This window comes from Diabrotica undecimpunctata, chromosome 3 (assembly GCF_040954645.1).
Source record: "Diabrotica undecimpunctata isolate CICGRU chromosome 3, icDiaUnde3, whole genome shotgun sequence".
Taxonomy (NCBI): domain Eukaryota; kingdom Metazoa; phylum Arthropoda; class Insecta; order Coleoptera; family Chrysomelidae; genus Diabrotica; species Diabrotica undecimpunctata.
In genome coordinates, this window is record NC_092805.1 from 175,811,292 (window position 1) to 175,836,247 (window position 24,956).

General features: G+C 31.7%; 2 protein-coding genes across 4 annotated transcripts; one reads left to right on the top strand and one right to left on the bottom strand.

Annotated features, from left to right (window-relative positions):
- The first annotated feature begins 1,127 nt into the window (after positions 1-1,127).
- On the top strand, positions 1,128-9,818 carry LOC140437869 (farnesol dehydrogenase-like). The gene is made up of 5 exons (XM_072527660.1): positions 1,128-1,287; positions 5,928-6,135; positions 6,231-6,484; positions 8,587-8,745; positions 9,698-9,818. Exons 1-5 carry the CDS (start codon positions 1,192-1,194, stop codon positions 9,737-9,739), a joined length of 759 nt encoding a protein of 252 aa, XP_072383761.1. The 5' UTR covers positions 1,128-1,191; the 3' UTR covers positions 9,740-9,818.
- A 3,322-nt stretch (positions 9,819-13,140) lies between these two features.
- Positions 13,141-24,800, bottom strand: LOC140437872 (arrestin domain-containing protein 5-like). 3 transcript variants are annotated; one of them, XM_072527665.1, is made up of 9 exons: positions 24,780-24,800; positions 23,533-23,655; positions 23,143-23,292; positions 20,248-20,459; positions 18,929-19,111; positions 18,580-18,771; positions 18,363-18,480; positions 13,624-13,737; positions 13,141-13,566 (listed from the first exon to the last, which is right to left on the bottom strand). In XM_072527665.1, exons 2-9 carry the CDS (start codon positions 23,636-23,638, stop codon positions 13,487-13,489), a joined length of 1,155 nt encoding a protein of 384 aa, XP_072383766.1. In that variant the 5' UTR covers positions 23,639-23,655; positions 24,780-24,800; the 3' UTR covers positions 13,141-13,486. The 3 variants fall into 3 exon arrangements, with proteins under 3 accessions (XP_072383766.1, XP_072383765.1, XP_072383764.1); XM_072527664.1 differs by having other exon boundaries at positions 24,651-24,790; XM_072527663.1 differs by lacking the exon at positions 24,780-24,800 and adding an exon at positions 23,824-24,010.
- Between the last annotated feature and the right edge of the window lie 156 nt (positions 24,801-24,956).

The window sequence follows — 24,956 nt, forward strand, 5'->3', positions numbered from 1 at the left end:
CGAGGTCCAGGAAGAAGAACATCTTGGTTAAAGAACCTCCGAATCTGGTTCAATACAACATCTATGCAGCTTTTCCTCACTGCTGCAGATAAGATAAAGATTGCCATGATGATCGCCAACATTCGTAACGGATAGGCACATCAAGAAGAAGAAGAATGGTGACTTAACGAAAATGATAAAAGGAGACAATGTTAACACTAGGGCATGTATAATGAGAGGTAGCGTATACTGGACACTGTAGTTAATTCTCAATGAAAATATAGAGGGAAAGACGAGAATTGGTCGTCATCAGCAGATCAATTGTTACATGCAGCACAAAATCGAGAAAATATCGGCAAATTTTCATGGCGAAATCACATAATAATTAATTTCAAATCTCAGGAAATCCTCCTAGACACTTACTTATGTGGGAATAAGCTACAATCAATTGTAATAAAATAGCTATTAATACCTATGTAACGTACAGTGTATAAATAAATGGATACAAAATAGAAAAAAAGGATGGAATAACCACATAAGTGGAATGAGGGAGACCCGTGTCTTCAAAATAGCAAGAGATAAGTCACTAATCGACAGAAGAAGTATTGGACGACCGCGTAAAAGATGGAGTGACAATCTTCCATAGAGGTATTAATCCGCCAATGAACAAGCTGAATTGCTTACAAAGAGGAAGAGGAAGAGGAAACCATTCCTTAATAAGCAACTCGAAATTGCCTACTACCCAAAAGGGCACTCTACAAAGAGTTTGAAGGGTACATACAACCGTCAAGATACAGCTATGGACAAGACACAAGAAGAAGTGTTTTTAAAATTGTTTTTACGTTATTACTTTTAATTATCATTTATTTTGTCTGATCATCTTGTTAATTTTTTATCGGGAAACCATACCAACTAGATAAGAAGGGAATCCGTAAAAATGAAAGCCAAAACAGAGTAAAGAAGAACTAAAAAAATACAGATATAAGTAACATTGATAAGGAAAAAGAGAGGATTTTTATCAACATTTTAAAAAAATTTATTGTTGCTATTGTATTAACTTTATTTAAAAACAACTTTTTTTAGTGTACCAACTAATATTCGTTCGTATAATCGCGACAATGCAGTCTGCAGTCTGGTGGATATAAATTGTAATCTAGCGTCTACTAGGGGTATTGTACTGTTGACCAAGCACAAGGACAAGCTGCATTTAAGATGGAGCGGTGGTCAGGGCAAATTGCCGTCGTAACTGGTGCGAGTGCAGGAATTGGTGCTGCCATTGCAGAAAAATTGGTTGAACATGGCTTAAAGGTAATCAGCAACATTTTTTATATTTATTTTCTATGTAAGTAAAAAAATGGTAACATTGACAAAACATTTTATGTTTTTTTCAATGTTATTATTTTTTGACCGATTCTAGAAACTCTCTTTCGTCTATTCTAGCATTATCGTTGTTTTAGAAATTCTGGTTTCCAGTAGCCAACTTGTATTTTGTTTCCCTTTATTTTTGCGAACTCTCGTCTCCTTTTTAAAATCCTCTTATTAGTCTAAATTTGCAGGCAAAAAAATGTTCAAAACACTTCTAAGTAAACATAAAGTGATTTAGGAAACATAACAGAAAAAATATTGATAAGATAACATTTTAGTCTACCGTTTCAACATATTATTTTTTATATATAATATAAGAAATGATTCATTTTTAAAATTAATGGCTGATTATTATCGAGACAGATAATTTTATGAAAGAACAGATAGGGTATTGGGATTATTTGCTATCTAAAACCATTGCCCTGTCTGCATGTTTTTTTGAATTCTGTTTGTATAAATTTTGAATGCACATTTCTGGTATACCGACTATTTCGATATATTTTTAAATGAACACAGGTGTATTTCAGTGATCTCCACAAATTTATATTTTATACAATTTCTATTTCTTACTTCTTTTTCTAATGACGCTATAAAGATAAGCCCTGGACTCCTGTAATATCTATTAGCTGTAATTTAATTACTATTTTAATGGGAATGAGCCATAATTAAAGGTTAAAATGAGTTTATTGACGTTTCAATTTCTACTTCGGAAATCGTTCTCAAACAAAATACAAAATTTGTGGCTTATGCAACCTTCAATTGTGGCTTACTTCCATTAAAATAGTAATTACTTTAAAATTCCACAAGAAAATAGCTTCAGAACAATATCTATCTCTAATATACGTACATACGTAGTCCTGCGCTGGTCATCTTCAGGTTTTACGTTCGGAAAATTGTGATCATTAACTACTACTTCGCTCCCCCACCTTTTATCTCTCCAACCTTCTTCTTTTGATCTTCTGCCCTGCATTGTACCATCTCATCTAAATCTCTTCTGGCCAGTATGTCATCATCTGTCCTCAACACTTGATCAGCCCGTCGAATCTCTGGAATCTAGCTAATTATGAGATAGGTGGTTGTTTAAACAGTTGATAAAGTTCGTGATTGAGTTCAAAGATCTTCTTTAGAATATTCAATTCTTTTTAATACATTTAATATTAAAAGATCATCTAGTAATTGGTCAAACCAGATACCGTTACCTTATTTAATCTATTCTTTAATTCATTTTCTCTGTTTAACTAAACTGCCTGTAATAAAATTAGAAATCGTTTCTTTCTCGTCTTTACGCTAACTTCTTTTAGTAGCTAGAGTGTCGGATGTTTTGTTGCGCTGGTGTCTATTTTCCTTTTCCATTCTTTTTTGTTTTCTGATATCATCTCTCTGTCGTTACCTGCTTTTATAATTTAATTTATTCAGCTTTTCTTGGTCGTCCTCCCTTTTGCTTTAGTTTCCCCCTCTTTTAGTTTCTAATATACCCTTTGGCCAACTTTCGTCTTCCATTCTCTGTACATACCCCAACCGTTCTAATTGTTTTCTGGTTATTTTACTTACTATGAAATATTTGTCCAGTTGTTTTCTTATTTGATCATTTCTGGATCGGTCTTTTCAGGTGTTGTTGTTTTTTTCAATAACTTCATTTGGATTTTTTCTTTAATTGTATCTAGCGTGCTTTGTAATTATAGAACTCGTCCATTTTGGTATCATCTGATCCCTCAATTGAAGCATATACCTGTATTATGTGTATTTCCTCTTTTTATTGATATGAATCTCTCTCTCTCTTCTTTGTCAACCGTTTTCCATCCACTCCTGAATGTAGGTCTCTCCCAATTGTTTTCATCTTGCTCTATCTTGCGTCAATCTAATCCACTGTTTGCCTGCCACTTCTCTTATGTCATCTACCCATCTTTTTTGAGGTCTTCCCATGCTTCTTGTTCTCGTCCTTGGTCTCTCTATTCTAATTTTTTTAGCAGATTTTTGGTAAGGGCTACTGTCTCCAAGCCGTAGGTACAAACCGGTAGTATGCATGTGTTATACACCTTTTTCTTTAAGTTTACAGGAATGGAGATGTTTTTCAAGATATATGCTAGTTTGCCGAAAGCGCCCTATGCCAGTTGTGTTCTTCTTTTAATTTCAGCATCTTGATTTGGTTTTCCTAGTTTGATGACATGACCTAGATATATATATAATGTTCAACATTTTCTATGGTATGATTTTGTATTGTTATATGAATATGATATGAATAAATTATTTTTCTGTATGACATCTTCATTTCCATTTACCTCACACATTTTACCATCTGTTTAGAAATATGAAGTACAGAAATATAGAAATGTTTCTGTAAACACCTAAAAATATTTAATCAGTAGTGTGTTTATAGATCGTTTAAACAATGAGATTCATCTCTTAATGTTAAATAAAGATTTCCTATTCCTAAAGTTTAATAAAAAATAGCCCACATACAGTATGAGTATGAAACATCGAAACAACTTGGCTGCTTTTTGCAGCTTGAACAACTTTTTGTGAACTTTCGTTTGTAATCGTATATTATTATTTCTAAAACATTCCACACTAAATTGAAATAAAAAAAAATAAACAATGTTATACAAAAATAGATAAATTATTCATCGGTTTAATAGAGATACAGAGTACCCACATAAGAGAACCACAATTGATTGTTCAATTAGGGTTAACAATGGTCAATTCCGTAAAATTTGATCATTTGTTATACGTCAAACGTAGGATCGTCAAAGTAAAACACCGCTTGATCGGTATTTTCAATAAAAGGATGATTATAAGACTTGTTATTCAATAAATTATTGCCACCAACAAAAGTTTTCTTTGTATTACTATTTATGTTAAATAAAGAATACTAGATTGCAAATTGTGCATTTTGAAGGTTAGCTATTAAAGAAAAGATAGGCGTGAATATTCCTACATTGTCCAAGTCTCAGACGAGTGATGATAATTTGTGATCTATTTCTGACAGACGAAATTCTCGGAAAATGTCATTTTTAATGTTTTTAAGTTTGTAACTGGAATCCTACCACCGATTCCAGATGCGTAACACATTATTTTTGAAAACACTTTTAAACTAAGTACTGGCGACACTTCAAAACTCGGTTTCTGATGCATCATTAAGTAGCATTATACGCACTAGTATCTGCTTGTTCATTCCTTTCGATGCCTACATAAGATGGTATCCACAGGAAGTTGATTCTTTAGTTCCGACTTGATCTTCTCAATAAGGTATTTAGGGTGACATAAAAGATATAACATTTGAAATAGTATTAGTTTCCTGTATATTACATCAGAAGCTTGTTCACCAATTAGATGTTGGAGCATAGCAAAGTGATGGAAAAAACCATCAATATTACATTGAAGTAGAAACTTTAATTTTAATGTTGGCTTAATTGAGATCTGTAGCTTTAACAGTCCAATTCATCATTACCCGAGTAATTTAAGATAGTTTTAAAGAAAGACAATTAATATTTGATTTCATGTACCTATAGTGTCTCTGCTTATACGCTATACGTATTTCTTCATAGCAAGACTCATCAGAGCAACTCTGCAGAAGCTCCGCATTTATTTTTCTTTATAGACGGGAATTTACGTTTTACAGATCTGTCCTTTAAGTGGAGGTAAATTTGATTAACCATATCGTTTAAGGCTAATAACTGGTATAGTCTTGAATTACACTTAGATAATCTGATTATTCAGTAATTTTCTAGTTTTAGCAGGTTCAAGTGAATGACATATTAAGAAGTCAGAAACGTTTACTAAACTAATTTTACTCTTTTTATTTGGACTTTTTGGTGAAGAAAAAATTGTTTAGAAGATAGATCTGCTTCACGTGAAATAATTTCATCAAAGTTTCGTTTTGGCTGATTAATTTTGTACGGTATTCATTTATTTGTTCTTTGTGGTATAGTGTTAATGAATTAAAAGTTGTCAGAGAATTTTTGTATATTGCATATACTTTTGACAACATCAATTTCTACAAATCGAGTTCTGTCAGTTAAATAATTTTTTAGTAATATTAAAACATGTCCTCTAAAGCCATACTTCTAAAGTTTTTCAACAAAATCGTGTTCGATATCGTGTCAAATGCCCTAGAGAGATCGACCAAAATGCATTAGATTGTGTTTATTAGACTTCTGATATTTGTGACGTTAGTTTACAAATAGCATCTTGTGTCGATTTTCTTTCTCTAAAGCATTATTGGCAATCTGATACTACACTAAACTTATTAACCCATTTTTATAAATATTTTGGAGAAGGCAGATTTGAATTAGCCTATTTTTAGACATTCTGGAAAGCAATCGCTTTGAAAACATGAATTAATTAGAAATGTTCAAGGAGTAATAATTTCTTTCTTAAAATTTGTTTGATGATTTCTGTCTTGATCTCATCCTAACCAGGGATTTTTTGTTCTTTCAAAATTTTATTGCATTGAACACTTGTTTTTAACAACGAGGTATAAGTACCTGCTGCTTTTCATCCTATCTATTTCTGTAATCTGATCATTAAAAAAAATATTGCATATAAAGAATAGCTTTTAACGCTTTCTGTTGACTTTATTTTAGGTTGTTGGGATAGCAAGAAGGAAAGAACGTATTGAAGAATTGGCAGATAAGCTAAAAAATAAACCAGGTTCTCTTCATGCCGTAAAAGCTGATGTTATGCAACAAGAAGAAATCATAGAGGCGTTTGATTGGATCAATAAGAATGTTGGACCTATAAGTATACTTATTAATAACGCTGGTATTGGAAGAAGAACAAACCTAATAGATGGTAAGTGAAGCTCTTTATATATTTTTTAATTTAATAAATCTGCACTTTAATATGGACGTCCAGTGCATTGAATAACAACGCTTTAACTATTTTAGGAGACATTGAAGAATGGAAAAAGGTTCTGGATACCAATTTTCTAGCTACAGCAATCGCTACAAGAGAAGTTATAAAAAGTATGCAAGCAAACAAAATAGATGGCCACATTGTGAATATTAACAGCACAGCAGGTCATCAAGTGCCTTCCTTACCTTTTAATAACGTGTATCCGGCAACCAAATTCGCAATTACAGCTCTTTCTGAAACTTTAAGAAAAGATCTTATTACACTTGGATGCAAAATCAAAGTCTCGGTAAGTCACGGAATGTTATTTTTTGTTCATTCAAATTCATTCTAATGGCATTTTTTGTATTATTTCGTCTATAAAAATTACATTATTTCTTTTAACTTGACCTCCACTTATACATTTAAGCTTTGAACGTGCCCTAACGACTTTAATCTTGCCCCTTTACTTTTATATAAATAATTGTAGCACCTAATTTTCGCCTATTACGCCATTGGTTCATTTTTTAGAGCCAAATGAATTTGCCACCCACAATTTAGGACTTTTTTAATTATGATTATTTTGGAGTTATTTTGTAATACGACGAGGTGGCTTTGATGACTGTTATCATTATGTCATATTGACACTTACATTTTGTTGACCCATGATTGATCATGCTTCTTAGAGTGGAATATTATGCAAAAGCCGTTGCTCTGGTTGAAGGTGGGCGAAATTATGAATATGTGGCTAGAGTACTACACAGTCGTCGTAGTGGAACGTATTATATGAACTGGAACAAACAAGCGTAAAGCGGAAAGTGACAGGAAGAGCAGAACTACCGCTTTAGATGATCGTTTTATACGAGTCAACGCTTTGCAGTATCGTCATTTAACAGCGGTGCAAACAAAAAATCAGCTGTCGAGCTTTTCAGGGAACATTAACATTGGAATTTAGGACAATGGAGTAAGTTCTTTTTACAGATGAGTCGGGATACTATCTTCACTCGTCAGATGTGAGAAAACGAGTATGGTGTTGAATTGAAGAGAGATTTGAGGAGTTCGTTCTTAGTCCCCACGTTATATTAAGGGAATTTTAGCGAATCACGTAGTACCCTTTTGCCAATATATCGGCGATGATTTTCTATTAATGCAAGATAATGCGCGAACCTACTCTGCAATGTGTGTCATACAATATTTAGAGGAAGTTGGTATTAATAAAATGAACCGACCAGCGTATTAGTCAGATCTGAACCCAATAGAGCACGTTTGGGACATGCTTGGTAGAAATATTTGAGGTCCCATAGCCTCAATTAACGAAATTTGCTCGGCTCTAGAATAGCGAAGACAAAATATCCAGCAAGATGATATTTGTAACCTTATAGACAGCATGAGCCAACGCGTACAGGCAGTTATAGAGGCTAGGGGAGTTGTTTTTTTTATGTTTTGTTATTGTTATCATTGTTCATTAAAACCAAGATCATGTCGTTGCTTTTAATCATTATTTAAATGCAGTGATCCCGGGATGTCGATATGATATTCCTTCGATATCAGTATTACAAATTAATACAAAAGATAGTGGTAATAATAGGAAGAGTCGTAAATTGTGGGTGGCAAAGTTATTTCGCTCCAAAAAATGAACCAATCCATATTTTCACATGAAACAAAAAAACGTACTACTTAGAAGACATGGGTGCAATTAAGAAACAAGGTTTTACGAAAATCCGCTAACGGAATTATTCCACGAGATGTTTCAAAGTTAGGATAAAGAACCACCTTTCGATTAACCCCGTATAATAAGTTAAATAAAAAATTTTATTAAAAAACTGACTATACCAAATTAAAATTTATAACTTTTTACACAGTGTGGTAAAAAAATCATCAAAATAGGCCTAAAATAAAAAAAACTAAAATACTTTGAATTTGACCAAAATTTTCTTCATTGCGTTTTTTTGGAACTGAGTATACCTATATTTGTTGTTTTTGTCAGTCCACTCATCTATGTAAGCATTCTCGTTTCTACTGTATGTGTTTATGGTTCCTTATTTTTAATCGCCCAAAATGTAGTACCTAACAACATCTGATCTTTCGATATTTCTATAGAATTTATATTTCAGATTCACTGAAATTTTTCTGCCATGCAATACACCAGTTATTATTCATTCAGCGTCCTACTCTAGTGCAGACATGTTCATCTTTTAAGATGATCAAAAACTAAATTATTTACTTGATCTAAAGAAACCATCAAATAAAACGTATTTTCAATTAAAATAATCATTACTTCTCATCAAATATAGTACATAACAGATATCCTCAAACATTAGTATTCTATTTTGCGTTGCTCTTCATTTTATATTTAATGAAACGTTGAAATAATATTTTATATTATTTATTTTTAAATTATATATTTTTTAGAGCGTCAGTCCTGGATGTACCATGACCGAAATCTTCGAAGCCAATGGATACACTGACGATGAACAATGCAAAGAATTATTGAAAGTTGTACCATCGTTAAAACCTGAAGATGTTGCCAATGCTGTGGTGTATGTGCTAGGAACTCCGCCTGGTGTACAAGTTAGTAAAATTAGTTTATTCACTATAATCTACATACTTTGGGCCAAGTTGCCAAAAGTGTATATAAAAATGTATCAAACAAATCCTTGATGAAGATGTGGGTAATTTCTAAGATTTTGTGATATGCATTATTTTATAAAATTTAAAAAATTTGCAAGGAACTGCAAAGCTTTTTGTGTAGTTAGGTAAAGTCGTAAAGTAAGCAAATGACGTAAGGTCAATGATTATGAATTTAACTATAAGGAAATAACTGAGACCTTCATTGAAAATGTCTTTTTTTCGGAAGTAAAAAAGCAAAATAAAAGCATAGAGGACACATTTAGAAGGAACAAAAGATATTTATAAACACAGTGGCCGAGAAGTTACAGTAACTTTAGATAAAGACAAAATACAGATAAAGAGCTATACAGAAAAGATGTCACTAACCATGAAGCAACGAATATTTAAAAAGTTTGCAAGGAGGGTTCAAAAGACATACCGAAAATTGGATTAACAAAATTTTAATTGGCGTTAAGAAAAATTAAAAACAACAGAGTCCCAGATCTCTTGTTATAGAAAGTAATAAATCAGGAAGGGAATGCACAAGAAGGTCAACCCCACAGATCTTACAAAACAGTCTGAACAGTCTTCTATCAAGCTAAAGAGTAGACAGGTTTAAGCTTAGCTTATGGTACAAACTGTGGATTGATCTGGATATATGGCGACAATTAAATACGCTAGTTTGGTTAGATTCCATGCATATATTGATACTGGTAGATGTTTGGCACAATGGACTAATGATATAAAGAGGTAAAGAGATAGATTTAAAACAGTATAATATCAGGAATACTAGAGACAGTTAAGGGAAGCTTATTTTTAGCAGTAGACACTAGACTGTAGGATGATCATCATTGTACTATTTTTTACTTATAATATTGTTAACTATACTCTTTAAAAATCGTTTCTGTTCCAGGTTACTGAACTGACCGTAAAGCCATTGGGAGAGTTTGTTTAAAAACTGGTAAAACTTGAGGCATTTGAATAAACTAAATGTATATTCTATGTCAAGAAATAAAGATTGTAGTAAAAATCAATTGCATTATATGTATTTTTGTCCTATGTTCCATAATAACTAGCCATCGAAAAAAAAAGCGTAAATAAAGAATGCCTGAGAATAAGCCGTTCTTTCGGATGGTTAGTCAGTCTCCCACAAGAAATTATAATAATACATAATATGTTAACTTACATTAGTCTAAAATGCCACTGCAAGATAGTTAAAACATAATTAAACTCACATTTTTACATACATTTAAGAATATGAGAATAAATTGATAACAAGTTGCCAGTCAAAAAGTGACCGCAAATAGTTTTAATTAAAAATAATTAATTAAATTAATAATCATTCATTTTTGAAGAAACATTTTATTTTGTTTATTGTTGGCGTTCAACGACACTGGTTTGGCAAGTGATAATAGACATAATACAAAGAAATCAGAGGGCCTGCGTAGCGCAAGCGGTAGGATGCTTGCCTCGTATGCCGGTGGTCCGGAGTTCGAATCCTACCGCCGGCAAGAATAACTAGACATTTTTAAAAATGTCTATAGGCCCCAGGTCGACTCAGCCTGAATAAAATGAGTACCTTGGGTAAAACCAGGGGTAATAATAGGCGGTTGAAGCGTAGCACTGGCCATGTTACCTTCCTTGTATACCGTAGGCACTAGATATAGCAGACTACCCTGCTATACTCCCAAAGTCGCGAACGCGGTATAAAACGGGAGACCATTATTATTATTACAAAGAAATCAAACAAATATCTCTGGTGTAATATTAACACTATTTATCCCGCTTTTTTACTTTATCTTTGATACCTCCTGTTTTTGACAGCTAGCAACCCTAATTTTCTTAGACAAGGAAAGAGAGGGGACGCGTAATCGTATGGAATTGACTGAAGCCGGCACCAAAAAGGTTGTCAGGCCATATTTTATTTCTTCAGAAGATTGCGAATATTGGATATATATAAATATATAAGTTTTTTTTTCAAAATTTATAATTGAACACTGACATAATGATCATTTTGAACATAACATTATATATTTTTTAGTAGATCGATATAGTGTTTCAGGAATTTGAAGTTGAAATCAGTAGATCTACTGACAAATCAGTAGATCTGGTAACCCTGCGAGAGGTAGTAATGGGCAACGTACAGGCAGCAAAACATGGCGGTCACATCGAAACTGGCTTCACTTTTTGAAAGTTTATTAAATGAGCATTACCTGTCCTCTCTCTTTCCTTGTCTAAGATAATTTGCGACAATTTTTTTAAGGCTAAAATATAAGATAAATTTTCACAGTTATGACTTCAATATCAATTGGTGAAACGTCAGTAGCACGTTGAATACAATTGTTAAATATGTGAGCAACACATCCAATACCGATTGAAGGTTTCCCGCAATAATGACTTAATTTAGAGAATAAAGTATTAGTTCTCACTCTTTTCAATCCACCAAAATTAGTGTTTGTGTTATCTGCAATTTTTGTAAAATATTTAATACATAATCATGTAATTGATCGGATGTCGCACCTGGTAAATCCACTAACTATAATAATTTTGTTTGAATGCCGGTTTTGCTGTCAAAATACCTTCAAGGTACTAGTTTTGTATCCTTGTGATTTGACGAATCAATAATGATGCTAAGAAAGTTTGTTTTCTGCATATCAACTTCCAGCCGTAACTTCGATTCTCTGGCCAAAATATGTACATGGCTTCACTTTTAGTTCGAACAGAACTAAATTTTGACGCAAATAAATTGAAAGTACAATCCAATGATCTAAAACTGTGCATTTGCTAAATGTTGTGATATGATATGCCAAATTCTTTGGCTGTAATTATCAGATTCTTGGAGCTGACACTTGCGAATTTAAAAAATGTATGTCATTTATTGCTTCTAGTCACTGCATTAGCTACCAATGTGTCTTCTCTTTCCCAAATGGGCTTTAATATTATTTCGTCCACTGTTGGAAATATACATTTCAACAGTAAATTTTATGAAAGGATCATAACTGTTAAACGTAAATAGTAATTCATCCACTCCATCTCTAGGTAATGCCAATATGATCATCTACATTCTTTTTCATGAAAGGGACTTAAAAAGAGAGTTGGTAGTACTATATCCAAAGAATATAGACGCATCTAACAAATCATCCATGACATATGTGGCAAGGGCGGGACTTATTTTTGCTCCCATTGGTGATACAAAAGATTGTTTATATATTTTGTTATCAAAAGCGAAATATGTGTTATTAAAGAAAAATGTAGCCATGTTAAAGAATTTGTCTTTAGTAATTTTGCAATGTTTGGTAATATCAGACCATTTTTTGTCAATAGATGTTGGACAAAAATTTCAAAATAGATTGATTAAAAGTGATACCACATCCAAGTTAGCCAATACATAGTTTTAAGGTAAAGTCATACAATTGAAAAGTTTACTGACTTCAAAAGAATCTTTAATGTACATGATAATAATCGCACTATGGATTATAGTTCCTTTTAAAATTTTAAGTGTTGAAAGTAACTATAATATAATTAAAAGAGAATTTTTCTAGAGATAGAATTCATCATATATACAGTCCATCTAATTTACTTACCGTTGCACGTCATTATCATTGACAGAGATCGAAGTTGACATAGTTGCCAATATATAAAAAATCCTGAATCCATTTTAAATCAAATAGGTCACATAATTATTATTATACTCTTTACAACGACTATTTAAATTCTTACGTGACATCTTTGAAATAAAACACTAATTTTGTTCTGAAAAGAACAGATTTTATTAAATAGGTAAAAATAGTATTCACTTTAAAATTCAAAATAATAAAGTACAAAAAGTGTCAACACCGCAACTGTCAAATAAGTGTTACCAATTTATTCCAAAATATCGATTACAGTTACAGTGCGTTCCGAACAAATGTTCTTCATAAAATCGCTTTATATTGCATTTATACAAATTAAATGAAACATATTATTGTGTATTTCTTTAAGTTTACATTAATAGAAATCTTTAAATATTATTTCTACGCGTATATAATAAAATATGTCTAATAGCTGTAATGCCAGTGTACACGGCAAAGTGATTCTAAAAACGAACACACCACCGCCTAAATATTTCGTGTTGGTATCATGTGACCTCATGGGCTATGACGCGGATGACGTGCAACGGTAAGTAAATTATATATATATATATATATATATATATATATATATATATATATATATATATATATGAATTATTTTAACTAAAATTTTCCTAAAAATATTTGTTAAAGCGCCAAAAATCACACTAATTACACGATTGTAATGTTGGTTGCATAACTAATGATGAAATCATTTTTAACCTTTCAATAAATAAGTCAACAGTTGTTTCAATTTATTTTATATTAAAAATATAATTAACGTGATCATCTTACATAAATATATTAAAAATGTGTTATTATAAATAACATATAAATGCTAATATAAAGGTAATAAAAAAAGTTGCAACAATTTTAAACTTTAAACGTTCGAATATCATATAGAGGTATATAGAAAATATAAAATTCTTACACTTTTTATTTATTGAAATGTAGGAATGTCTTCGATAAAAATCAGGTGAGATTTTAGCTGCAATTAATAAATAACATCCTTCGAATCCGAAGCACGTATTTTCGAGCCCTTGTTGATAAAAATTCAACACAATAAATTTCATTATGTCAATTATTCGAGATTACTCCTTTTTCGTTTTTCTGGTTTCAAAAGTCGCCCTTACAGCTTCTTCGTAAGATGGAGGAAGATTATCGATGTCATCTAAAAATTAAGAATTTAAAGTAAGTTTTCGCTATGATACAAATCCATACTGCTTACCTGTCGTTCTAGGGGCAGTTGGCTGATAATCTGCCGGAGGTGCACTGGCATTATCGGATGTGTTAAAGAAATTAAAACCCAAAGGTCTATTTATGGCTCCAGAACTATGGACTCCTACAAATGAAAAACAAAATATTACATTAGTAACAAATAACCTTAACAGGTATAAAAAATTTAAAAGAGACTTCTTTCTCTTAATAAAGAAATTTATCCAGCTCTTTACCATCTTCCCCTCAAAATGTTTAAATTGGTTAGCTACGTAATTCAAGCTTTTGAAAAGACATTTACGAATTACAGATACAATAAATCAGATGTTAGGTTTTTAGCAATTTTGAAAATCTTGTCGGTATGTGATAAACGTTATAAACAGATTGTAATCAAAATTATGGTAAAAAATGGAAAATAGTAAGTTAGGTTGTATGTCAGTTAGTGCCAATGCCAACCCCTAGTGTTGGCGAAACGTCGAGAACTAATCTCAGAAGACAACGGCCTAACAGCCCGAACAAACAGTGTAACAAGTGAGCCCATCTAGTTTCTGTGTCAGTCAGGCATCTAGAAGCAAATGCTACTGGCCTACCATCCTGTAGCAAATATTAGCCAATACCATGTTGGCTTGCATCAGTTTGTATTTCTATGGGCAACATAGGATCAAATATTTTTAATACAGGTATTTTAGAGACTATACTTTTAATTTTTTGGAAGACTACCAAATGATCTTCTGTCCACTTATATTCTACATTATTTTTAAACAAATTTCTTAACGGTGACAACAATTCAAAGAGATTCGGTAAGCATTTAGACAAGTAATTAAACATACCTAATATTTTGAACATATATTAAGAGGCATTTCTTTACTTTGTTCGGGATACAAAATACTCACAAACATCATTAATCGAAGACTCCAACCTCTCACGGAAAAAATCATCGGGGAATATCAAGCAGGGTTTAGCCAAAATAGATCTACCATTGATCAACTATTTACAGTTAAACAAATACTAGCCAAAGCATGGGAATATGACATGGACGTTTACAATCTCTCTGTAGATTTTAAACAAGCCTAGGATTCAATAGATAGAACAATTCTACCTAATATATTGGAAGAATTTGGCATACCATCAAAATTAATACGACTAGTACAAATGACAATGACAGAAACAGAAGCACAGGTATGTATTCAGGGACAGATCACTGATGCGTTTACGATAAGTGAAGGACTGAAACAAGGCGACGGACTGGCTCCAACGCTCTTTAATCTTGTTCTTGAATATGTAATTAGACGGTTGACGGTGGGCGGAAATAACATACTTACAAATAAATCTACCCAATTAGCAGCATACGCAGATGATATAAACATAATGAGCAGAACCGTGAATGCAGCGGAAGAAACCTACGTTGAGTTGAAACAGAGTGCAGAAGCAGTAGGGCTAGCAATAAATACAAATAAAACAAAACTACTCATACAAACCAGATCAAATAGACCGGCGCAACAACACTTTATTGACGATATAGAACATGTGAATAGATTCACATACCTAGGAATGGATCTGGTCGCAAGCAATGAAGAAGAACCGGAAATAAATAGAATGCTTATGCTGGCAACTAAAGCCTATTTCGCGATGGGACACATATTCAAATCGCGAGACGTACACCGGAAAACAAAACTCCGGGTCTATAAAACAATAATCAGGCCCATAGTAAGTTATGGTTGTGAAACATGGGTGGTGACACAGAAATCTGCCAATGTATTAGATGTGTTTGAAAGAAAAATATTACGTAGGATAGTGGGCCCAATAAGTGAAAACAACAACTGGCGAATTAGGTATAATAGAGAAATATACGAGCAATATAGCGAACCAACTCTAGCACAATACACTAAACTGCAGAGATTACGGTGGGCAGGGCACGTGGTCCGCATGCATGACAATAGAATCTCCAGAAAATTACTAAATGCAAGAATGCAGGGAAAAAGACCTGTTGGAAGACCTAAAAAGAGATGGGAAGACAAAGTCGATGAGGATGCCAGGAACTGCCTGGGAACGCGTTCATGGAAAAGAACAGCGGTAAATCGAAATGATTGGAGAAGCTTGTTGAAGGAGGCCAAGGCCCGATTTGGGCTGTAGTGCCATTTAATGGATGGAATATTTTTAACAATTCTTTTTTATTTTCAGTTTCTTTAAGCATCAGAACAGCTTTTATACATTTCTGTGTCAGGCGTAACACCTTCAGACAAAAAAACCTGACCCAGATAACTAATTTCAGAGACTTTGTATTGAATTTTACTTTTATTGAATCTTACACCAACCCTCTCTGCTCTCTTAATTACATCTTTAATAATTTTATCATGTTCTTCTTCTGTTGAAGCGCCTATGATAAAATCATTAAAGTAGATTCCCCAATTGGCAAATCCTCAACTATTTTCTCATTCATGCTCATTCATTCAATTTGTAACGTTGGGCGTCAATTTGTAACGTTCCAACGAACATTCATTGGACGTCAATCTATGACGTGACAACGAATATTCATTGGGTGCCAATTTGTAACCCTTCGAGGCTCAATTTGTAACATCCCAACGTTGAGCTGCTGTTGTCAACTTGTAACCGCAAACCTTAGTTTGCTGCTACAACCCGACTAACATCACTAACAACGTTGGAGCGACAAATCGTTTCCCGTTGGGACCAATTTTTAACGTCATAACCCCTAATGTATCAATTGCAAAATTGCTACATTAGACGTTATACGAAACACTCCCTGGCTAGCTCACTCAGGACGTGAATATGGCCTACTCTGGAGCAACACACGCAAACAAGTAAAAAGAAGAAACAATACACATTTAAACCGAAAGGCAATCGATTAAAGCAAAATTTTCCAAATGGTGCTATAAATGTACATAGTTTACGACTTTTAGAATCAAAACGAACCTGGTAAAACCCTTCTTTTAAATCAATCAAGCACAGTAAATATTTTTCTGTATTTTAGATTAATTGATAACTCTTCAATCGTAGGAATAGGAAACTGGTTTAAACACATCCACTTATTTAAATAAACTGGATCTAAGCAAAACATAGGGCCCCTGATGGTTTGTCCACTATAACTACATTATTGACCCAATCTGTTGGCTCTTCAACTTTGGAAATTATTCGGAGGTACCCTCCGACAACTACTGATTACAGGTTCGGCTTTTTTATGTAACACAATCTTATACTCATAAGGAATTTTGCAGTGCCTTGAAAAACATTAAAATATTTTGTTCTTTAGAGTAAGTACTTACTGTATCTACTTTTTTTATTAGACCAATTTTTGTACAAGCTTTTAAACCTAAGATGGGCATACTGTTGTTACAATCTATTACCACAAATTTAATATTATATCTTTTACCTTTGATAAAACAACTTAAAATAATGTTACCTATGGCTATCACTCTATTGTTTCCATAAGTGCTAAGTTAAGGTTATTTTCCACAATTTTATCTACAAATGTTAAGCTTTTTACAAACTTTAACGGTAGACCTAAATCCAGCTTAAAATTTACAAATTTGTTATTTATTAATATATCAATAGTCCAAATATTACCTTTATTGTTTTTTATGTTATGCAATGTTAATTCATCTATGTAGGGTTCACCATCACCATCTGAAGTTGAGGTTTCAGCGCCAATGTTATAAACAGCTCTTGACTTCCTTTCCGAATAGTTTGATGCCTTTTATTTTTTTGTTTACAACTGGAAGAAAACTGATTTTGTTTTCTGCACTCATTACAAATTTTCCCAAAGGATTGACAACTTCTGCAGGTCGTTCTAGAGTTTTGCTCCTGGAGAGCCTATTGTATCTAATTTGCAGCAGTTAGGTTTGGAATTCTTAAGAGTCTTTTTTGCAAGAATTGGTCTCGAATCCCACTAACTAGTTTATCTCTTATTAGGTAGTCTTCAAGAGAACCAAAATTGCAATTTTTTGCCAGCAATTTTACATCCTTCATAAACTTATCAAACCCTTCGCTTTCTTCCTGTAACTCTAGTAAAGAAAAGGTACCTATCATAAGTTTCATTTTTCAATGGTGAACAGTATGTTTTAAACGCATTTATTACAACATTATACTGTTTCCTCTCCTCATCGCTGAGCTTAAATGTTTTAAATATATCTTGGGCTTCTTCGCCTGCTAGATTTAAAAAGATTGCAATCTTTCTGCTTTCTTATTTGCTGGCCAAATCTGCTGCGTCCATGTATATATTAAATCTATCTAGAAACTTCTCCAAGTTTTGACTTGTATTTTGATCAAACGGATCCCAACAGACGGTTAAAAATTAGAATCCAACTTATGTTAAGGTTGGCTCACACTAAGCTGTTTAGGTTACTAAGTCAACTGACTAACATAAAATAATATTAATTTTCTAATTGAATGTACTTTGTTATTAAATACAAAATGATAATGCAGTGTTTATTTAATAATATTAAATGTTTGAAAGAATGAAAATAAGATACGAATTCCATATATCAAAATTACCAATTGGAAATTATTGAGTAGAAATGGGTTGAATATTAGTGTACCAGCCCGTTCTCCCAGTGCTACAAAGAAAATTGACGCAAAGCAGTCCCTGCATCTCTGTCTAATTCGCCAGATTTATCGACCACGTGACCTAAATGACCACTGAGATGATCTGGCCCATTAGTCAGAGACGCAGGAACTGCTTTGCGTCTGTTTTCTTTGCCGAGATTTTGTTCATATCTCTGTATATATTATACTTACGTCTAACTGGTCCGTGAGGATGTGTTATTCTTCTTGATCTTTCAACTGGAATGTGGCCAAGTTTAAGTTCGGTTTGAACATCTAACATGGTATCAGAATCTTGTATTTTACATTCAGCCTAAAACGAATTCAAGTTTTTATTTACATGAAAAAAAAATCATGGATTCAATGATTCGATGTTAATAAGTTTATGCTATACTGTTCATAATTCACCTACCTTTAACACACACTTCTGTCGAAATAAGGTACTCCCTATAAAATTTGGAATGTCTATATTATCTGGTACTTGGAATCTGAAAGAGTACAATTCCTGCTGCCCGTGAGCCAATTCCCTGCCTTTAGCTCCCGTTAAGAGTTTTTCATAATATTTCCGACTTCTTCTAGGAGCTGTAGCAGTAACTTCAACTACCTAAAACATATAAATTATACTCTTTTTAATATGAACGCAATACCAACAGCACGTAAGTTGTGAATAGCATATTCATTCTACATCACACTACTTGTTTTTTGAAAAATTTTCTTCATAAATCTTAGCTGAATAGAAAATTATAATTTGGTACACTTACCAATGTCAGCGTTACATCTATTTCGGATATATCTTGATCTGATTTATTGTTCACATCCAATTTAAATAAAATAGGTTCATTAACTGTGTAGGCTTCTCTTTCTAATATCAGATCCATGGTAACTGGGTCACCTGCGTAACAGCAATGCCATATGACTTCTTCATTCTGATAAACAACTGGTTCCTACAAATTGCCTTAATTTGTAATCATTTGCACACATTTTTATAGATTTCATAGATGTTATGGACAATCACCACTTCACAACAGATAAAAAACCTTAAATTTTCTTCTACAATAATTACTATTGCATTTAAAATATGAAAAAATGGCTTAAAAGGATGAATAGGAAGTAAACAAAAAATATATATAACAGTGTGTACACAACCTTCAACATGGCATTAATCTCAATATTGATTAGCTGGCAAGTGTTGTTGTACTCTGGAGGTTCATAATAGATGCGAATAAGATTAATCTCCACAAGGAAACTGAATTCCTGTAGTTGGGTGTATACCATGAACAAGAAAATTTTTATTAGAAAAAATCTATCTATCAAAGTGTTATCTGGATTTACATATTTGAAGCCACTAAATACATGAGTAAAAACCCTTTTACGGCAACGTAGGACACCACTGGGGTTGCTAGCCCATAGACGAAGTGTCTCTGAGGACTTGTTGATACCTTTTTTTATTAATATATTGATTTTCAAGAGCATAACAATGAAAAAGATAATATCTGATAAGGGGTAAATATTAACCCTAATCAGATACTAACAGATTTTAAATATTTAATAACATAACAGTAAATTATTACTTTAACAAATGTGATTGACAAAATTGGAAAAATAATTAAAAAGAGAAAATAAAACAGACAGAAACAAAAATAGTATAAGTAATGATGAACCATGGGCGTCGGCAGCGGAGTGCAATTACACCCCCTGTCCGGAAAAAAGGTACATTACATAGCAATACATGACTGAAAAGACGAAAAAAAAAAAAAGAAGTTGATTGTAAGTATAGCAGAGTTGGAAGAGTTTTAAAACTAAATTTGAAAACAAAACCAGCAATAAAAATGTAACAATAGCAGAAATCGAAGAAAATGCTTCTCTATTTTAATGTGACAACAAAAACAAACTAATAAACAAAAGATAAATAGACAATTTTTTGACATTACTCTGCTACCACAGAATAGTAGCAAAATATTGTGAAGTAAAGAAATTATAAATAAACTAAAAATAAGAAAGTATAAATATAGTAAAAAAAATCAGTAGTAAGAAGTGAAAATAATATTTCATTATATTTTTTTTAACACAAAAGTCTTACCAGTTGAATCTCGCTTCGTATATCATTAAAATTGATAGGTGCTTTTATATGAATTGGTTTCTGTTTTTCATAGATAATATTAAGGTCATTTTGTATACTAACTAAAACGCCGAATTTGATCCATCCATGATTCATTGAATATGAACTAGGAATTCTCTTAGGCACCGTGATAGCAAAAACAAACTCATGAAGTCCAATCGGCAAACTTACATCTAAAAAAACAGTTTTTATCAACATTATGAACCAAAACTTTGTAAATCAATCAACAATTCAGTAGTTTTTTATTTCTATCTATTACCTGTACATTTACCAACGAAAAAATCTTGTTATATTTTGCTTTAAATTTAATTTCATTAACTGCATCAACAACTGAAGGTTATTAGCTGGAGGATAAAATGAAATAATTACAATATAAATTTATAAAGTCAATTACAATTTCAGTTGTGTTGATGTTAATTAAAAAATTAAAATTATATAATATTTAGATCTTTAAGACATAAAACTAATTTATAACTTGTTGAAGATATTGATGTCATTTAGATAGTAACTTAAATTTTTAAAATTACAATTAGGTTCTAAAACTTATGATATATTGTTAGGAATTTAGTGTTTGTTTGTCTCTTGTAAACACAGGATAGATGGCGAGATTTCTGAACATAAATGTTTAAACATTTCAAAGTAAGCATAATACCCATTAATTTTCTACTGAAGTAGACAATTCATTTCTATTCTATTCTCAAGAGGGTTCTCAAGAGGTGTCAGGGTCTTCTTCTAGCAATAATATTATTTCAGCTGGATTTAGTTCTTTTCATTAATTTTTTGCATATTCTGCTACTTTTTTTATGTGGATATCAATATAGTATGGATCCATTTTTAAAAATATTTTATTTTTCTTTTTTTGTTTTTAAGAAGTCATCATTTTCTGTATACTTTTAACTAAGCTAACAAGGTCTTTATATTCATATGAGTTTATGAAAAAATCGACAATCTGTTCAAACTTTAATTTTAGTGTTACTTTTTTAAATAGAGTTTTTGCTGGTTGTAATAATTTTTCTACCTCATTACAGGTTTTTGGTCTCTTCCTTCTTTGGCAAACCAAAAGATTGATCCAATACTGCCTCAGTGGGGGGTATAACTCTATCTGAAAAGTTCCGTTTGGCACTTACAATATCAGTTTCTAGTGAGGATTGTTTTCTATTTTATTTGTTTTTTTTTATTCTGGTATTTGAGAAGATTTTAAAATGTGTCTTTTTATAGGTGTTTGCATGATACTATGACTGACAAGATAGGATCTTCCCGTAGCACAAAATCGGTCGTGTTCGCGCATGCCGTCATTGGAGAGTAGAATGTGAATTCTTGTTAATGTTAAATGGGATTTTTATGCATTCTGTGATGAAATTATTCAATTAGCAAAATAATAATATTAAATAAAGATTTAATAATTACAATAATCGTACACAAAAGGATATCTCCAAACTATTTATTAAAGATTATTTATTGACACATACAGAAAACTGACATTATGAACGTACAACTCTCCAATTACGTCACAACTTATGCACAACATCTTATCTTCTTAATCATAGTATCATGGGTGTTTGTCTTTTGTGTTGGTATTATTATTATGTGATTCTCATAGGCTTTATAATTTGAAGGAGATATTTGATGGTGAACTAGCTGAAAAAGTAAAAGCAGTACTGGATTGCTTAGCGGTTGGGGTTTTTGTTGTAATTAATTTTTGAATTATTTGACTCTTTTCTCTTTCAGATATATTAATGTTCGTAGATTGAGATAGTTGGTTAAGATTTTTTGAATTGCTTGATTAGGTAGTACAAGTTTCATCTTTATGTCTGTTGTGTTGCATTGAGAACAATTTGGACCTTATAAGAAGAGATAGATTCTGTAGGGGGTACTGCTGTGACATTTGAGAATTTAATTTAGGATAGGAATATTAATTTTTGAGACAACAAATACTTAACACATAAACTTAATATACATTTGAATTCAGACATTCCAAATTTCAAGAAAGTTACTTTGGAAACTGTAATAAGCTCCAATTCTTTTAGCTCTTCTTCGATCATAGTATTTGGGATGCTGGACACACATTTCATATCACTAGTCAACTAGGAGGAGAAACTGATCTAATCTTTTTTATTCAGACCTGAAATTATTGACAGTTCACTTAATAAAATATTTTGACAGTCCCTCTTGTTATGTTTCATTCAGACTGTTATGACGGTTTCCGTAATATTTATTCCATATCGAGAAAGTCCCTTGACAAAAGAGAAGTATTAAATATCTATAATGTTCTAAGATGTCATCGAAATATCTCTTATTGTTTTATAAGGTTTGAAACATCAGAAATTGTATATAAACAGTAAGATGTCAGTTCAAGGAGCTGTAACTAACTGAATAGGTCTCTCATTCAGTTAGAGTTTTATCAATCATTGTAATATTGTTTGCTGTTCCCAATAAAAATGATTTTCAATAAGTATACCACTATGTATATTGGTTTTGACTACCAGTTGTTGGTTTTCCAAGCTTCTGTCAGGAGCATCAGGCTTTTGGATTATAAATATAATGGGTCAATATTTACTAAAAGGCTAGACCTTAAAATACAAAATTTTTAATGGGATTTGGCAGAAAAAGTAGAAAAAAAAACTCAAATTGTAATGTTTTTTGGTGCAAACTAGCAAAAAAATTATTAAAAAATTTTATTTTAAACTTTTTAAAAGATTGGAAATCAAAACCAATGTAACCTGATTATGATCAATTGTGATTTAATGGCATATAAATTAACAACTAGCTTAACATACCACAATAAAACAGTTTCGAAACATCCTATTATAATTGATGCACAAAATAATTTTCATTTAATTGTCATATTTAACTCACCTGTGGCTAACTGTTCTTGATGCGATATTATATTGTTTTCTCCTTTATAATGTACTAATCCTGATTTCATGGTATTTGTTCTTTGGTCATATAAGCTTTCTGAAGTGGTCCATTTGGTTTCTTCAATACCAATAAATTTGCATAGTATATCTAAAATAATAGAAAGAATGTAAATACCCATTTGAACAAACTTAGTACATTCTTTTATTTCAAGAGCAGTGTATATGGCACATTTTCCTATGTTCTGATCATGCACAGCTAAGAAATGTCTTTACAGTTCTATATTGTACATGATCAGGACATACTATGAGTATTATATGTCACCCGATGTTGTTCTAACACCCTGCCTGCACAATAAACCTGCCTACCTAATTACAAATACAGACTTACTTTGGATATTTTGATTTGAAGTCAGATCAAGGATTATTGCTCCTGTTATTATATCATCTGGTTTGTAGGTACCATCTGGATCAGTTAATATAATATCAATATTCATTTCCACTGTTTCGTTTTCTATAATAAATGTAAAATAAATTATTATAGTTGAAAATCAAATTAGAACATAAAGAATGAAATGAAATGAAAATCACATTACAAATTATATGAACAAGAATAACTTGTTTATTATTTTCTCATAATGCCAAAAATATTGTAAATCCATAGTTGTTATAAAACAATCACCATCTCTTCTATATTCCTTGGTGATCATATTCACCAGTCCCTCATAACTATTGGATTATTTAATTTATGTGGATAGAACCATAAACCAAAATCCTGAATATTCCATAATTCAGAATTATTTAATTACTTTCTGAAAGTCCTGCCACTGAAACTGAATCTGACATTTGACAAATCTTGTGTTTACATTTATCAAAGATTTTATTTAAGAAAATAATAATTGTTCTCTTATTAATAAAAATTAATAAGAGATTAATAATAATATTAATAATAATTGGGCCGGTTGTTCGAACGCTAATCAAAACTCAATATTTAATTAAAATCAAATACGTCACATTTTGAGGTTATGTTGACTGATTTATTTTATTATTTTGCGTTTTAATTTAAAATAAACCATAATTGAACTCTTTCCGACGTTAATTTCACGTTTTTATTTACAAATCAATAATAATAAGCAATTTTTAATAATTTTGTCAGCTGCTATGATGTATTTGATTGTAATTAAATATTTGATTGCAATCGAGTTTTGATTAGATGGTTGCCTTTAAGATTAACATAGACAAATTTTTTATAATACCGATATTAGGACAACACAATAATAATTAATCACTTTGAATTGTGCTTTAATTCTATATGCGATATAAAACTAAATGTTTTACTTTATTATTATAGATCTAGATAATTCCCGCAATATAACAAAAGTCCAATTATGTAATAGACAAAATACGTACAAACATTACAAACTTTCAAACAATTTAGAAACCTTTTACCTATAATATTTCTAAGAATACTAGATAAAATCGAAAAAATACATTAGATACGTTACATACCAGATCAAGTATATCTAACCACTTAATTATTTTCAAAACTTAAAAACCCACAAATTCTTAAATATTGAAACGAACTTTCAAATCAACAGATAGCGTTGTTCAAATAATGCAATTAAAATTTGTGCTGACCTTGACATCTGACTCATTATTATGTTGAAAGTTTTTTGAGTGTGTATCCATCTCTGCGTGTTTAGTTTTGCTAATTCGCGTTAGCCAGTAGCGTCACATAAAATAATTATAAATATTTTCCTGTGTTATCTTTTCGAAGAAACTTTTATTATATATGTTTCCTATATATCTTTTATT

What these genes read in the sequence shown, in the direction of transcription:
- LOC140437869 (XM_072527660.1), top strand. Translation starts at nt 1,192, where the DNA reads ATGGAGCGGTGGTCAGGGCAAATTGCCGTCGTAACTGGTGCGAGTGCA. An exon ending in AAGAACAAACCTAATAGATG is followed by an intron (nt 6,136 to 6,230) that starts GTAAGTGAAGCT and finishes TAACTATTTTAG; the next exon opens with GAGACATTGAAGAATGGAAA. An exon ending in GAACTCCGCCTGGTGTACAA is followed by an intron (nt 8,746 to 9,697) that starts GTTAGTAAAATT and finishes TTTCTGTTCCAG; the next exon opens with GTTACTGAACTGACCGTAAA.
- LOC140437872 (XM_072527663.1), bottom strand. Translation starts at nt 23,851, where the DNA reads ATGATCACCAAGGAATATAGAAGAGATG. An exon ending in TCAAGAACAGTTAGCCACAG is followed by an intron (nt 20,460 to 23,142) that starts GTGAGTTAAATA and finishes CTGTTTTTTTAG; the next exon opens with ATGTAAGTTTGCCGATTGGA. An exon ending in TACGAAGCGAGATTCAACTG is followed by an intron (nt 19,112 to 20,247) that starts GTAAGACTTTTG and finishes GGCAATTTGTAG; the next exon opens with GAACCAGTTGTTTATCAGAA.